The 14,705-nt window shown below is 49.5% G+C and overlaps 1 protein-coding gene across 2 annotated transcripts in view; it reads left to right on the top strand.

Annotated features, from left to right (window-relative positions):
* Nucleotides 1-14,705, top strand: part of MAP2K4 (mitogen-activated protein kinase kinase 4) — a 72,627-nt gene continuing 57,922 nt past the window's right edge. The window contains exon 1 of one of the 2 annotated variants that reach the window (XM_034067889.1): nucleotides 1-198. In XM_034067889.1, the coding sequence (XP_033923780.1) occupies nucleotides 99-198 (100 nt within the window). In that variant the 5' untranslated portion in view covers nucleotides 1-98. Of the gene's footprint in view, nucleotides 199-974; nucleotides 1,063-14,705 lie in introns of those variants that run through there. The other variant, XM_031042214.2, reaches the window with a different exon arrangement.

Here is a 14,705-nt window from a genome sequence, read left to right as displayed (position 1 = left end):
GGCGGCGGCTGCTATACGGCGGCGGGGCTCTAGGTGTCCTGCCTGGGAGGGTCCCTGCTGCATTGCAGCCGCCGCGCTGCTCCCTCTCCGCGCACACAATGGCGACTCCCAGCCCCAGCAGCGGCTCCGGCGCCGGCGGCGGGAGCGGGCCGGGCCCGGGCGGGCCGCAGGCGCACGCCGCCGCCAGCAGCATGCAGGGTAAGCAGCCCCGCGCTAGGCCGCGGCCAGGCCGCCGCTTCCGGGCCGGGCGGCGCGCCCCGTTCTAGGCCTCGGCGGGTCGGGCTGGGCCCGTGTAGCGCCGTGCCCCCCGGAGGTCTCGCTCTGCCCGGGCCGAGTGCGGAGCTGCCGAGCGGGCGCTGCCCCGGGCGGGGATGGAGAGTGGGCCGCTGGGCCCCGGCCTGGGCCGGCCGCGGCTCTGGGGACCCCTTCGGGCGCGGCCGTGCCAACGTCCGGAGCGGCGCTGCCCCTCGGCGCGGAGCTGAGGTGCCCGGGGTGTGTGTAAGGATCGGTCCGGCCCCGGCAGGCTCCGCTCCCGGCCTGCCCCGCCGCTCCCTGCGGCTGCCGCCTTCCCCCGCGCCCGGCCTCGCTCGGCGGCTCCCCGGGAGGAAGGGCGGCCCCGGCTCCGCGTCTGGGGCTGGTAGCCGGTGGAGGGACCGCGAACCACTGCCCGTGGCCCGGGCGGCAGCAGGGGGCAGCAGGGCTGGACAAAGGCCGGCGGGACGCGCCTCTGGCTTCCTCCAGCCGGGGACGGTTTTGCGGCCTCCCCGGGGTGACCCGCGCAGGCCCCGTCCCCTCACCGGGAGCCCCGCGGTGCTGTGGCCGGGCCCGGGCCAGGGTTTGTGGCCACTCGGGCTGCGGCAGGATGGCTCAGCCCCGGCGCTGTGTCCCTGGTGCTTGTGCTTACCTGTGCTTCCTGAGGCAGGTGTGTGGTAAGAGCAGTTCAGCAGTGAACTTCTGCTTCAGTTTGGTTTCCTTGTGATGGAAATTTACAGTGTTAGAGCAGGGTCGTGTTGCCAGGTTCCTGCCTGCACTTGTTGATGCTGGAGCCGTCTTGCAAAAACGGTGGGTATTTATTTTCAGAAAGGGTATAAGCAAACATCTTGGAGTTTTGCTTTGGACTATTGGAAAATCCCATCTGCTTGAGCAGCATTTTAGGCTTTGTTAGGCTGAGGTGATAAGTGCCTGGGCTTTATTTATATTTCATTAAGTTAGTGCAGGGATGGTAGTACTTGAGATGTTTGCCCTGTTTGGGGAACTTTCTTTTTTAATAGAAGGAAAGGTTGTACTCACAGCAGACAACATTGGTCACAGTTGTTTGCTATAGTTCTGCTAGGACAGAAGGCACTGAGACTGATGGCACCTGTTTGGGCAGAGAAGTGATGGTAAAAACTGAAGAGTTTGGTGTACTTGGAATAAAAAGGTGCGGTTTTGCTGGTTGCAGCATCCCTTGTGTGAAGCTATTGTGCTTGCTGGATGGAGGAGCAGGTAACTGCTGTGCCTGGGGAAGGTGGTGGTATCTGTGTTCACAGCTTTGGAAAACCTGAATCCCAAACCTTGTAAATTAAGTGCATGGAGTAAACACTTGACCACGATATATTAGAGTTGTTGTGGTAAAACAAGCCATCACCTTGCTGCAGTGCACTTACAAGCCTCTGTGTTGTTCCTTGTATTTCCACCTGATCCCTGTTTTTCCTGCCTGTGAGATGCTCCCCTGACTCCTGCGTGTCCGCAGGGCTGAGAGTTGGGTTTGCACCCTAACTCTAGGGCTGGTGATGCCCCAGTAAGCTTGTGATGGTGCAGCATCTGCGTCCCTGGTTGGGTGGAGGAAGGGCAGTTGTTGGTTTAAAGTGCCTATTTAAATATGAATTCACGACAGCAGGGCCAGGTTGGTGAAATCCAGGTGTTTGTGGTGAAAGCTGGTGTTGGTATGGTTTTTGTTCAGATGCCATGGGAGAAGCTGAGTGTAGTATCTACGTGGCCTTGGGTGCAGCAGGTTGGTGAAGCAAGTTCTGGAGCAGCAAGAAGCTCCATCCCAGGAGGAAAGTCCTCTGCCAGGATCCCTCTGCTGCCACATAACCCCTGTGCAAAACTGCTCCCAGAGGTGCCCTGGTCTTGCTCCCAGCGTGTGTCCTGCTGGCTCCCTGCTGAGGCCAAGTCAAGCTGAGCTGCTGCAGAGCAAACCCACGACAGAGTGGTGAACGTTCCACAGCTCGGATGCCCAATGCTTGCTCATGGTGGGGTTGGGTAGGAGCTGGGGCGAGGGAGGTGCGGGAATGCATTGCTGGGTGGGGAGGAAAGTAGGTAGGGCTGTGTCAGTCTGGGTTGAATTGGCTTAAACACTGCAGAGGTGGAGCAGGGAAGTCATTAAGCTGGAAACAAGTAATCAGGAAAAAAAACCAAACACCCGAAGTTTTGCTCTGTTAATTTTCAGTCAGAAGCAGTCTGTGACCTGGCTTGTGCAACTGTGGCTGCAAGGGAGGTGGTGGGACAGGGAGAGGGTGGGCTGTCTCCTACAGCTTCGGCCTGTGCCCACCACAAGGGGCTGAGGCAGTACTCCTCTGGACAACCATCGATTGCTTCTGGAGAATGCCCATTGGCCATGTTCTTGGGCAGGCTGAGGTGAGAGCCTCTCGCTGGGGTTTCTGTTTCAGTACAAGGGCCAGTGGTTTCATATGGGGTTTCTGCTGTTGGAGAGTTTGGCAGGGGCTAAGGGGAGAGAGGAGGCTAGAGGGGGTGGTACAGGGGAGCAGTCTTCATGAAAATTGAGGCCCACCATGCTGATGTCTGGAGCTAGGGCAGCACATCAAGGAGGTCTCGACAGGCCACCCTATTTTGTTTTAAATTTGATATTCTGCAGTGTTTTTGATGCTCCTCCAGGTGACAGTGCTGAGATGAAGGGCCACCTCGCTGTCCTCACACTGGGCTTCCTGTGTAGTTGTGGTCCTCAAGCCTCATAGTCCAGCAAGGGGTTGCTTTAGGCTTCATACCCTTAGTGTTCTGCATGCCCCAGCTTCACGATCGTGTCTTCTCGTGGCTAACTGTACCAGCCATTCATGCCCATGAACCTGCGATGTTACTTTCTTCTCAGACGTCTCCTGGCCTGGGTGATGGTGCCATGTTCAAGGCAGAGTCACCAGCCTAGAGACAACACAGAGCTGTATTTGTCAGTGTTGGAAATAGGTTCTAGTTTATGATCTTTGAAATTCCTGTTTGTTTTCTAAGTGCCAGGGCCTGCTGCTGTGAAGAACTGTTGTCTTTAGTTATGTGCAGTGCTGGAGCAGTCCTGCATGTGTAGCCTGTTGTGTGTTTTGTGGAGAAAAAGGAGGTTCTGTAGGAAGCAGGATATCCCACTTGGACAGTGATTTAAAAGAAGCCAACACCCAAACTAATTGGAGCAGGTTTGCATTTCTCTCATAGCCAAAATTTGTGATTGTCTTTACTGCTGCCATTGTTTGAAGGATGGTGGTGTGGAATCCAGACATGTAATGAATTCCATGACATAGGAAGAATTTCAATTGTAATTGCAACCTGTGGAGTCAGTCATCCTACCTCTAGTACCAAGCAGGAGCTGTAACTGCTGTTAACTGGCCTTTACAGATTCAGCTCCTGCATTCAGCATTCAGGAAGACTGGAGGCGGCTGGGACTTCATAGAATCGTAGAATAGTTAGGGTTGGAAAGGACCTTAAGATCATCCAGTTCCAATTCCCCTGCCATGAGCAGGGACACCTCACACTTGACCATGTCACCCAAGACTCTGTCCAACTTGGACTCGAATTCTGCCAGGGATAGAGAATTTACCACTTCTTTGGGCACCCTGTGCCAGCACCTCAGCACCCTCACAGGGAAGAACCTCTGCCTTGTATCTAACTTGAACTTCCTGTGTTTAAGTTTGAAACCATCACCTTTTGTCCTATCGCTACAGTCTGTGATGAAGGTCCCTCTCCAGCATCCTTGTAAGCCTCTTCAGACACTGGAAGCTGCTCAGAAGTCTCCATGCAGCTTCTCTTTTCCAGGCTGAACAGCCCCAACTTTCTCAGCCTGTCTCTATACAGGAGGTGCTCCAGCCCCTGATCATCCTTATGGCCTCCTCTGGACTTGCTCCAACAGCTCCATGTCCTCCTTATGTTGAGCACACCAGAACTGTACACAGTACTCCAAGTGGGGTCTCATGAGAGCAGAGTAGAGGGGTAAGATCACTTGGTGAGGTAGTTGCTGCTTTCTGTACTCTAGTATCTGAAGCAAAGCATATTACTGTGGATGTCTTTCAGAGTGTACATGATGGTTCAGATGTATTGAAGTGGGAATTACCATGCTGTTCAGCTGGAATTTGGGATTCCTGGTTCTGTTCACATGTGTGGTCTTGTCTGCTCCCTGCATTGAGGTCTTTGCCCTCTCTACCCCTCTCCAGCCATATACCTTTCTGTTTCCAGCAAAAATCAGAGAAGGTCCATATCTGGTTAGAGAGTCCTTAGTGGATATGACAAGGAGCCTGAGGGGAGAGTTGCTCAAAGGGTCTCTGAGTGCATCAAAAGATGCTCTCGCCATTGGATGCCATTTGGGTATTGGTGACTTATGGGACCTGGGAGGTGCGTTTCTGCCTGCATATGAGCAACTTCTGCTCTGTTACTTCTCTGCCTGGTGGAAAAGAGCTTCTGGGAGGCTCTTTTAGAGGTCAAGAATTGTTCGTGTTGGGCAGAGGACAGAATTGGCAAACACTGTGGTGGACTTTGTCAGTCATTGCAGTCAGATGAATTTGGTGTCAGGGTGTAATACGTGTTTCTTTGGGGGTAATCATAGTTACTTCAGCCATCACTGTAAAAAGCAGAATATTACTTGAAACCATTTGTGAGCATCACTGTGGCTAGTACAGGGGTTCAGTAAGAGATACTGTGACTCCTGTATCCTCCTCCTCAGCTGGAGCAGCTCTTCTCCCCACTGCTGAAGGCGTTCCTTGATCCAGGCCCAGCAGGAGGAGAGGAGTGAGATATTGATGCCTTGATGCTGAGATGTTGGATGTGCTGGATCATGGTGTGGGCACTATCAAAAGGCTGGTGTGTGGACTTACATCTGTTGACAGAGGGGCAGAATGGGTGGAGAAAGTAAGAAGAGCCCCAGTAAATGTGGCAGTTTGCTCAGGGAACCTCAAAGAGGATTTGGAAATGAGGTAGCGGAGAGGTGGAAAGGTTGTGAACCATAGGGAGCAGTAAGCAAGCAACAGATTGGGTATGAACCAGTGTATGAATGGCCAAGTAAAATGAGACATATGATGTAGATAAGAAAACAGTTAAGACATAAAATAATGAGAAAATAAAATAAGGGACAAGAGGGGAGAATTAATTAATCTTTCTCCTCAGTAGCTGGTAAAATAAGAACTGTTTGCCACTGTATTAATGACCTGCTCTTACTCGAATGCAGGCAAAGTGAATTGTCTCTCCAATATGTGGGAGCTGGTTGGGTACAGTGAGAAAGTGACTTCACAACAGTGGCCGTGTCGCTGTGCGCTGGTGCAAACTGACACTGCCAGGTCTGTCACATTGATGGCTGCATGGCTACTTGGACGTGTTTGCATTTATAATGGAAAGTAAAGATAGTTGTGTGATGAGCAAAGCAGTGTATTTCAGTTTGTTCATGCTGATTGGTTTATTCCTATACGGTGGCTGTGCAGGGATATGAGTGACCTCTGTGTTTGAGTCCACTTGAGCATGTAGGACTGTAGGTATATGGTTTTGCACTTCAGCTTTCCATTTTGGTTTAGTTTTAAGCAATTGACATTCTTAATATAGAATTACTGAATAGTTTGGGTTGGAAGGGACCTTTAAACCTCATCTAGTCCAGCTTCCCTGCAGCATCTTCAACAAGATCAGGTTGCCCAGAACCACATCCAGCTTGGCCTTGAATGTCTCGGAAGGTGGTGCATCCAGCATCTCTTTGGGCAACTGGTGCCAGTATTTTACCACCCTCATTGTAAAGAGTTTATTCCTTGTGTCCATTCTGAATCTCCTCTTTCAGTTTAAACCCATCACCCTTAGTCCTGTCTATTCATAGGTGTGTATTCAGTGAAGCATTTCTTACAGGAGTCTTGTGTAACCACAGCAAGCTCTGCATGTATCAAATGAATGTAAACACCTTGTTAGCATGATATGGCTGGGATGTGGTTGCTGCCTTTGCAGTCACATCTATTGGATGTAGGTTTGGTAAGAGTTTGTGTGTTGAAAGTAAAACTGGAGATCCACTTCCCAATGGGAGGGGTCTGGAAAATAAAACTGCATGAAAGCAAGAAGCTGTGTGTAGTGTTTGTGCACTGCTCTGCCCTGCAGATGTCCAACCAAGTTTCACTGAAGTGATGTTTATAAAGAAGGTACAAAAATCCCTGAATGCATATGGTGCTTCTGGCATCTCTTCAAAGGCTGGACCACACTGATCTGGACCAGCTTTCCAAAGGTGCTGCTTTTGTTCCCAGATCTTAAGAACCTTGTTTGCAATGGACTGTGTTGTTTGAACAAATGTTTTGGGGATTCCTGTGTTGATCCTTATCATCTATGGTAGATCTGTAACATCTTTTACAATGAGAAAGCCAGTCCCTATAAAGGCGTCAGTTCAGGAGAAGCTGTGTCTTTAAGTCAATAGATCCAGTAGTTCCTGCATTAATAAGCTGATTTGGTTTGTTTTATATGTATCAGTTAGGTTGGTGTCTGTTACCAGTTGCAGTCCCTGTGCAGTCACTGTACTACTTACTTGGCCAAGTTCTTCAGTAAAGCAAATCCTGCACCATATCATGAGGATGATCAAGTACTGGAGCATCTTCCATATGAAGACAGACTGAGAACATTGGGGCTGTTCAGCCTGGAGAAGAGAAGCTGAGTGGGGACTTCAGAGCAGCTTCCAGTGTCTGAAGGGGTATATAAGAATGCAGAGGGGGATTCTTCATCAGGAACTGTAGCAATAGGACAAGGGGTGATGGGTTCAAACTGAAACAGGGGAGATGTAGATTGGAAATAAGGCAGAAGCTGTTCCCTGTGAGGGTGCTGAGGTGCTGGCACAGGGTGCCCAGAGAAGCTGTGGTTGCCCCATCCCTGGCAGTGTTCAAGGCCAGGTTGGACACAGGGGCTTGGAGCAAGCTGCTCCAGTGGAATGTGTCCCTGCTCATGGCAGGGGTTGGAACTGGAGGAGCTTCCAACCCAGACTGTTCTATGATTTTGTGTTGCTGAAGTCTGCAGGCATTCCCTGCAGAGAGCTTTGGTTTGTCTTCTAGATCCTCAGATCCCTTTATATGTTTCAGGCTTGTCTGATTGCAGAAGAAAGGTGTGAACAGTGGGTGAATGAATGATGGTGCAGTGCCTGTCCAGAACTGAAAGATTTCTTCCTTTTAAAAAGGTCTGTTCTTATAGCTGGATTAATTAGTGTGCAGTAGTTAACTCATGGTAAATCCCTACAGAGAGACACTTCACCCCTGTTTCTTCAGTTCAACTAGGAGATGACTTGAATATTGTGTCTCCGTTAGGCTTTGGCAGTGGAATAGCTAATGCATCCCTGCATATGCACATGCCACTTGTAGGTGATGATGGCACTTCTGTTTGGGGGTATCTGAAACAAGCTGTGAGGCTTACCCTTCTCAGTAGGCAGTGGACTTGGATGTTTAAGGTGGATGTTAAAAGATCAGAATAGTTGATTATCAGGAGCAAAGTGCCCTACATTATTTTGGAGGTACCTTAGGGTTAAGACATTGTCCATAAAGCATGTAACTGCCGGGAGGGAGTGTTTCATCTGGTTTTCCTGGGATGGGGTTGCAGGAGGGATTTGTGCAGCCTTGAAGCCCTCTTTGATTTTTAGCTGGGGGTTCTTCTGGTTGTCTGAACAAGACAGTAATTTTTTGCAGTGCGTCTGCCCCCACTTTTATCCCCACCTCCTTGTACCATTGCTAAATTGCTGGACAAGCTCTCTCTGTTACAGATTTTTGCCAAGGTTTGCTAGGTAGACCTGTGTAGAATATAATATATAATAATGTAATATATATATGTAAGCAGCTTGGAGAATTGCCGCTGCAGGAGGCACTGTGTACGGCAGCCCCTTGAGGGGGTATTCCTGTGTTATAAGCTTTGTATTGACTGCAGGTGCTGGTGTGGATGTACCTTTTGCTTATGTGCATCTTTAACCCTTAGAGCTCCTCAGCCAGGTCACCCGGTGGGCATCTCCCTTGTTGAGGCCATGCTGGTCCCTTTGCCTGGTGACTGGTCCCATTTTGAGAGCTCCCCTGAGAGGCAGGATGATGCTGCAGGGGGTGGGAGGAGGGAGGAATCCCACCTTCCCAGAGGCAAGCAGAGAACATGGTGGCTTGGCTCCATCCCTCACTTGTGCTGTACAGGCTTGGTGTGACACTGGGTGTATGCTGATCCCAAATCCCATGCCCACAAAGCTGTGAGAATTGGTTGCTGTCATTGGGAAGCAGGTCCCATCGGTGCTGATACAGCTTTGAAAGCCAGGCGGTGCTCATAGCTGACATGGTTATGGCTGACTTGGCGATACAGGGATAAAAAGAAGGACTTGGTGATCTTCAAGGTCTTTTCTGACCTGGCTGATTCTATTATCCCGGTGCTGCTGGCAGGGCACAAGTGTGTGTAATGTCCAGCCTACAGCCTGATGCCCGACTCACTGAGGAGGTGCTGCTGCCAGAACTGTTCTGTGGCGTCCCCAGCACCGTCCTTCCTGGGTGCAGTGTTTCCCTCTCAAATGTGATTAATGCTCTGACTTCGGCAGCAAAGCTCTGGCTGTTCATTTGTGTCCTCACAGTAATCCTGTGCCAGCATGTCCTGAATCTTTGAGACCCAAACCCAACACAGCAAACATTCTGTGATGATGTTCCTCAGCTGGTTGATTGCCCGCACTGTGGAGCAGTGCATCAGACTTCAGGTGTAATACCAGTGGGGTCAAAATCTTGCTGTCCCATTGGGCATCATGTGCATTTAGCAGCCAGTATTGATTGCTCTGTGGCAGCTGAGCTGGTGAAGTTTGGGTTGGCTTCATTCATGGGTGGTGTGGACAATGGGCTTGGTTTGGTCATTTGGCTGCTGTTTTCCTGTGGTTTGGGGGATTTTTTTTTGGGGTGTGTATGTTTTTACTTTTCAGGAATTAAGCAGATTTCCCCAGTTATGCTGCACTGACACCCCCAAAGTGTAAGAAATCTGTGCTCTGGCGTGCAGTAACCTTACGAGTTCAAGCAGCACCATATTGCAGCTAATGAACTTGCTGCCTGCCTTTAATCCCAGGGTTTTGCCTTCACAGTAACTGTTTCTGACTGGATTAGTCTTTTTCCTGAGACACTCCTTGATGTTGAAGGGAAGAGTGTAGTGGGACAGACTTGAACTAATGATTGTTATTTAATATGGTAAACTCCGAGCACCCAGAGGACAGGAGAGCTTTTAAACCAGAGGATATACAAGAAGGCTGATAGACTTTGTCAGCCAAATACATTTGGAAATGACAATAAGGGAAGGAAGAGAGAACTGACAACTTTCACTGCCTCAGTGTTTGAGGTGTTTTTGTCTTGGCCACAGCAACAAAGCTTCGTGTCAGCCTGAGCAGCAGGGCTCAGGATGGTGTTCTGGGTTGGCTGTGTGTTAAAAAGAAAGCAGAGTGAAAAGTTAAGTTAGGCTAAGCCATCTCTTCTGTGCATCTACAGTTTTATTGGGATTCCTTTTAATGGGAGGCTTTAGATCTTGAAGATACCCACGATGTACATTTCTTGGTCTACTTAAGTGGCTGTTGCTTCAGGACACATGCTGCAGTTCAAGCAGCTGCTGTGTTTGTGCTTCCCCACAGCTGGGTATGAAGTGTAAGCATGACTTTTGCAAGGTATCCTGGGTTTATATCAGTTCATGTGACAAGAGTGTGAAGTTTTGAGGAGACCAACCCATCCCAGGGGTGAGCAGAGGTCCTTGTGAAGCTTTGTGCTGGTGGGTGAGGTGGCCATGGCCTGGATTTGCATCAGCACCATCATGTGGTGCTTGCTGCAGGGCACCTTCCAAAATGTGTGCCCTTGACTCCTGGGTAGCCCTCTGAGGAGGGATCTCTGCTACTGCCATTTGTGAATAAATACAATGTGGCATTGCGAGGCATCTGCTCCCATCTCCCTCTTGGTTCTGCTCTCAGCCAGTTCAGGTGAACATGTGTTATAGCTGTGCTTAGCTGGGTACAACCCATTAACGTCAGTGTGAGCATCAAGGGAGATGGAGGGTATGTATATTGCACAAATTGTGTATTTATTAGCTGCTAAATTGATTTCCTCTTCTGCAAATCGAAGCTGTTGTGTTTGCCCTTCACTGGAGGCTGGGCCAGGCCTGCAGGAAGAGTCCAAGTGCCAGGAATTAAGCTATGTTTTGAGTAATGTATCTGATCTTTCTGAGGTGTTTCAGGAGATGCCCTGTGGCATGAGGAGGGCAGCTGGTGGGGACCTGAGCTGAGCTGGAAGGGAGGTTCCTTTCATCAGGTTTTCTCTAGGCTTATTTTTGTTTCTGTGGACCGAAAGGGGTTTATGGCTTGCTTTGGAGCCAGTTCTCTGGAAGTGGTTCTCTGTGCTGAATTAGCCATCACCTTGCTTTTGGAGCAGAGAGCAAAGGGTTTGTTCTTTGAAGAGGTTTGTGGACAAAGATAAAACAGTTTCCTTTCAAAACACATGGCTGTGTTGCTTTAACCTGGGAGGGGTTATGGACTAAGATAAAAGCATTGCGTTTGGAAATCCTTTCTGGGGAGTGATGGGACCATGTCCGAGTTTTCCTGTAAAGACCAGTTCCCCTCCTGAGCAGTGTCAGTTCAGGACCCTGGTATCATGCCAGTCACTGGAAACCTCACCCTACCTTTGATGTCCTTTTCTTTCCTCCTGTGCCACTCAGAAACATGGATGGGTGGGAGTGTAGGAAGGAGGAGGTTATTCAGAACCACTTTGTGTAGGGGTGGTCAAGACTGGCAGCCCAGAGCTGAGGATAGACATGGGATCCTTCTACCCTTCAAGTTACTTTTTTGCCTTGAGGTAGGGGGAGCAGCCAGCATGTGGAAACAGGGATGTCTGGGATGTCTGCTTTCAAAGCTGGTTTCCTTACTGACTTGGGAAAAGCAGAGGTCAGTTCTCCCCTTTCTGATCTGATGTAGCCCAAGTGTTGTAACTCGAAAGTGTGACTGCATGGTGTAAGTATGTGTGCAGGTTTCTGCAGAGGGGCTGTGAATGAGTGTGGATGCCTTTTGGAAGGAGTTGGTGTAAAGGTTTGGAGACGTGCTGGTTTAGGCAGCAGCTTGCTGGTGGAGTTCTTTCTGCACTGGGGACATTCACGCATTGTTGAATAACCAGCCTTCTCCTGGAGATGCAAAGCCTACTTTCAAGTATGTTAAATGCATTTCATTTTGAGAAGAGTTGAAGTAACATCCTGGAGCTCGTCTCCCAGATGGTTACACGTGGCCACATGCGCTTCCTACAGGTTAAACTCTACCATTGTGCATCAGCGCTGGGCAGCCTCAGGGCTGAAAACAAGAACTTTCTCTTGGGCCTGTTACTGTGGTTTCATCCCTGCTGATGAGGGCTGCAGCTGAGGAAACGGGAGAAGGATCTTTCTCAGCAAGTGTGAAGTGGCAAAGATTGAGTCAGGGATGGTGTCTGGCTGTATGCTTTGTGCATATGCTCAGGTGGCTTCACCATCAGGAATGTGATTTGGGATCTTCTGTGACTTGAACTGGAAATTCCAAGTCTGATTTGTTAGTATGCTTGTCTTTATTTCTTTTTTTTTTTCTTTTCCTGCCCTCAAAACCAAGCTGTAGATGAGGACTGTGTGAATGCGGGGTTTATTTCAGCAAAGACATGGGGTGTTTTTGGGGCTGGTCATTTGCTTTAATATAGAAGGGTCTTAGCTAAGACTGACTTGAACGAGAGCCCATGACTGGGCTGGCACCAGGGAACCTGTTTCATTTCTGAGCTGCCAAAGGTCTGAGCTGCACCCTGTGTTGTGCCAGGGCACTGCTGCTCTCACAGCACCTGGGACTGAGGCCAGGAGCTGCTTGTCCACGATGCTATTTCCTAGTAAATAGAAGCTTTCTGGGAAGGTTTGTGTTGGGTTTCCCTCTCAAATGTGATTAATGCTCTGACTTTGGCAGGAAAGCTCTGGCTGCCCAGCATTTATGTCCTCACAGTAATCCTGTGCTGGCATGTCCTGAGTCTTTGAGACCCAAACCTAACACAATGAATGCTCTGTGGTGATGTTCCTCAATAGGTTGATTGCCCACACTATAGGACAGTACACCAAACTGCAGGTGTAATACCAGTGGGGTCAAAATCTTGCTGTCCCTTTGGGCATCATGTGGGTTTAGCAGCCAGTGTTGGTTTCTGGTGAGGTTGGGTTGTCTTTGTCCACGCTGGCAGAAGCTGCAGCTGCTTTACAGCCCAGCAGGAACATTGACTCCCATGCCAGAACAAGCACCCACTTGGTCAGTGTTGGATCCAGAGGGGTCCATGGGATGACAGTCGAGCATCCCCATTCACCATGGGTGATAGCAGGGTCTGTGTTCACAGCAGGCTCACAGCAATAGTTTCTCCTGATAGTTAATGTCCAAATGCTGCCACTGTGATGTGCTGGAGGAGGAGGCTGTTCCTGGTACTTTGGATAGTGAAACGACTGTGAACAGAATTTAGAAGTGATCCTGGGAAGTAATTTTGACCAGTGCTTCAGAGGAGCAAGGTAACCAGTATGTGCTAGAAGTTCCCTCAGTCTCATGGATGGTGGTTGGTTGGATGATTCTGAGTTTCGTATGCTCTGGTCCATGTCAGCACTTGAAGAAGACAGCCTTGTCAGTCTCTTTAAAAATGAGCTAAAAATAATCCCAGAATGGATACGGAATGAGGGAATTCTGTGCACACACACTCATGCTGCCGGGATCAGCTGGAGCGCAGTTTAGAGGATAATCCCTTGCTTCCTGCTCAGATACTAATAAGCTGGATGCCCAAGAAATCATAGAACAGTTTGGGTTGGAAGGGACCTTCTAAGGTCATTTGGTCCAAACCCCCTGCAATGAGCAGGGACATCTTCAATTAGATCAGGTTGCCAAAACCACATCCAGCCATAATCCAAATCATAAAAGCTTCATATTTTGTCTCCAGTAGTTCCTCCTTTCTGTCTCATCCTTCAGCATATGAAGCGCCTCTTTTTAAGCTGTTTGGGCTCTTTGCTTTCCAGAAGACAATTTCAGTCATTAGCTGGAGATATTCCTTTAGTTGCCAAACCATGGTGGTTTCATGGCAGTTGTGTAGCTGTTGATGTGTCATCTTCAACACAAGTGCTGCTACTCTCTGGAATGCCTGTTTCTTGGAGGTGTTTCAGGGTGTGATGGTATTCCTGCCCTGGCGTGCCTTGGGGTAGACAAGAAACCAACCTCTGCTACTCTTTCCGGGAAACAGATGCTCTGTTCCCACTGATGGGAGGTTCTTTGTGGTGCCTTTGGAGTTCACTTTGTCTCTGGAATTTGCTGATGGCTTTGCATGGGGCAGCAGGACCAGGCTGGTACTTCCAGGTTCCCTCTTCCTCTGGGGAGACCTCTCAGGGCAGCAACAGCACCACCAAGATGTTCTGATGCAGTATTTGATCAGCCCCTAACAGGGATGAATAGGGCATCCCTGAGACAAGGGCAGTGTCACGCAGCTCCCACCTTCCCAGGTGGAGTTCTGCTGTAGTGGAGGGATTGTGGCATCTCAAACCAAGGCATCACAGGTTGGTTTTGTCTGGGGTGAGACTTCAGGCACACACTGAGCAGCACTGGCTCTGGCCAAAAGCTGCTTCCAGATGGATGTGAGGGTGGAAAACTTAAGTTTGTGGTGCTCTGTGGCACCTTGTTAAGAGCCAGGAGGACTCTTTAGTGGTGTTGTGGGGGCAGTCAGATTTTTGTATGCAGAAGTGGTGCGTATATTCCTTTGTACTGGGAGTTCCAAGGGAGAAGGAGTTAATGGGGACGAGGGCAGGGGAAGAAGGTAGCTGGATCTGTGTTGGGGCTACTGGCTGGTATTTTTGCAGCAGTCTTCTGTTACCCAGCATGAGGCCGTGGGGATTAGCTGGGCAGACTCTCAGGCTCCTGACGTGCTGAAGACCCGCCTGCCCTCTGCACAGCAGTGGAGCTCTTTTTTTCTTCCCTCTGAGGACTTTCAAAATCCAGCAGATTGGGGGAATTTTTGTTGCAAGACTCTGGTGCTTGTTTCTTTAGCAGAGAAACTCGCCCCTAGTGCTGGGATTTTGAAAGAATGGGGAAAAACTTATATAACCCCCAAAAGAATCATGCCTGGTGGGGCAGTTTATGATAACATGATGAGGAGCTGATCAGAAAGAAAGCTGGGAGCAGATACAAACAGGATTCATCACCTCTGAAAGCCTAAATGTGTTCAGAGTATGTTTTGACTTCAAAGCCTGTTTGAAGAAGCATGGTGCAGCTGAGCATTGCAGCAGTGTGAACGAGTGGCCCTCAACCTGGAGGAGAGACCTGAGGTGACACCTGCAGAGCTGGGCCAAAGGAATGGGAAGGAATTTTAAGGCAAGACAGTGAACTTGTAAGCTCATAAAAAAGCTGAGTTGGTTTTGTAGGGGTAAGAGGAGATTTCCTTGCAGAATGACATCAGAATTTTCCCCCTTTCTTTTAGTTCATGTTTTCTCCCAGTCAGGTGGTTAGCATTGCATATTTTCTT

This window comes from Melopsittacus undulatus, chromosome 11 (assembly GCF_012275295.1).
Source record: "Melopsittacus undulatus isolate bMelUnd1 chromosome 11, bMelUnd1.mat.Z, whole genome shotgun sequence".
Taxonomy (NCBI): domain Eukaryota; kingdom Metazoa; phylum Chordata; class Aves; order Psittaciformes; family Psittaculidae; genus Melopsittacus; species Melopsittacus undulatus.
The sequence above is the reverse complement of the archived record's forward strand: the minus strand, read 5'-3'. Positions and strand labels throughout refer to the sequence as shown.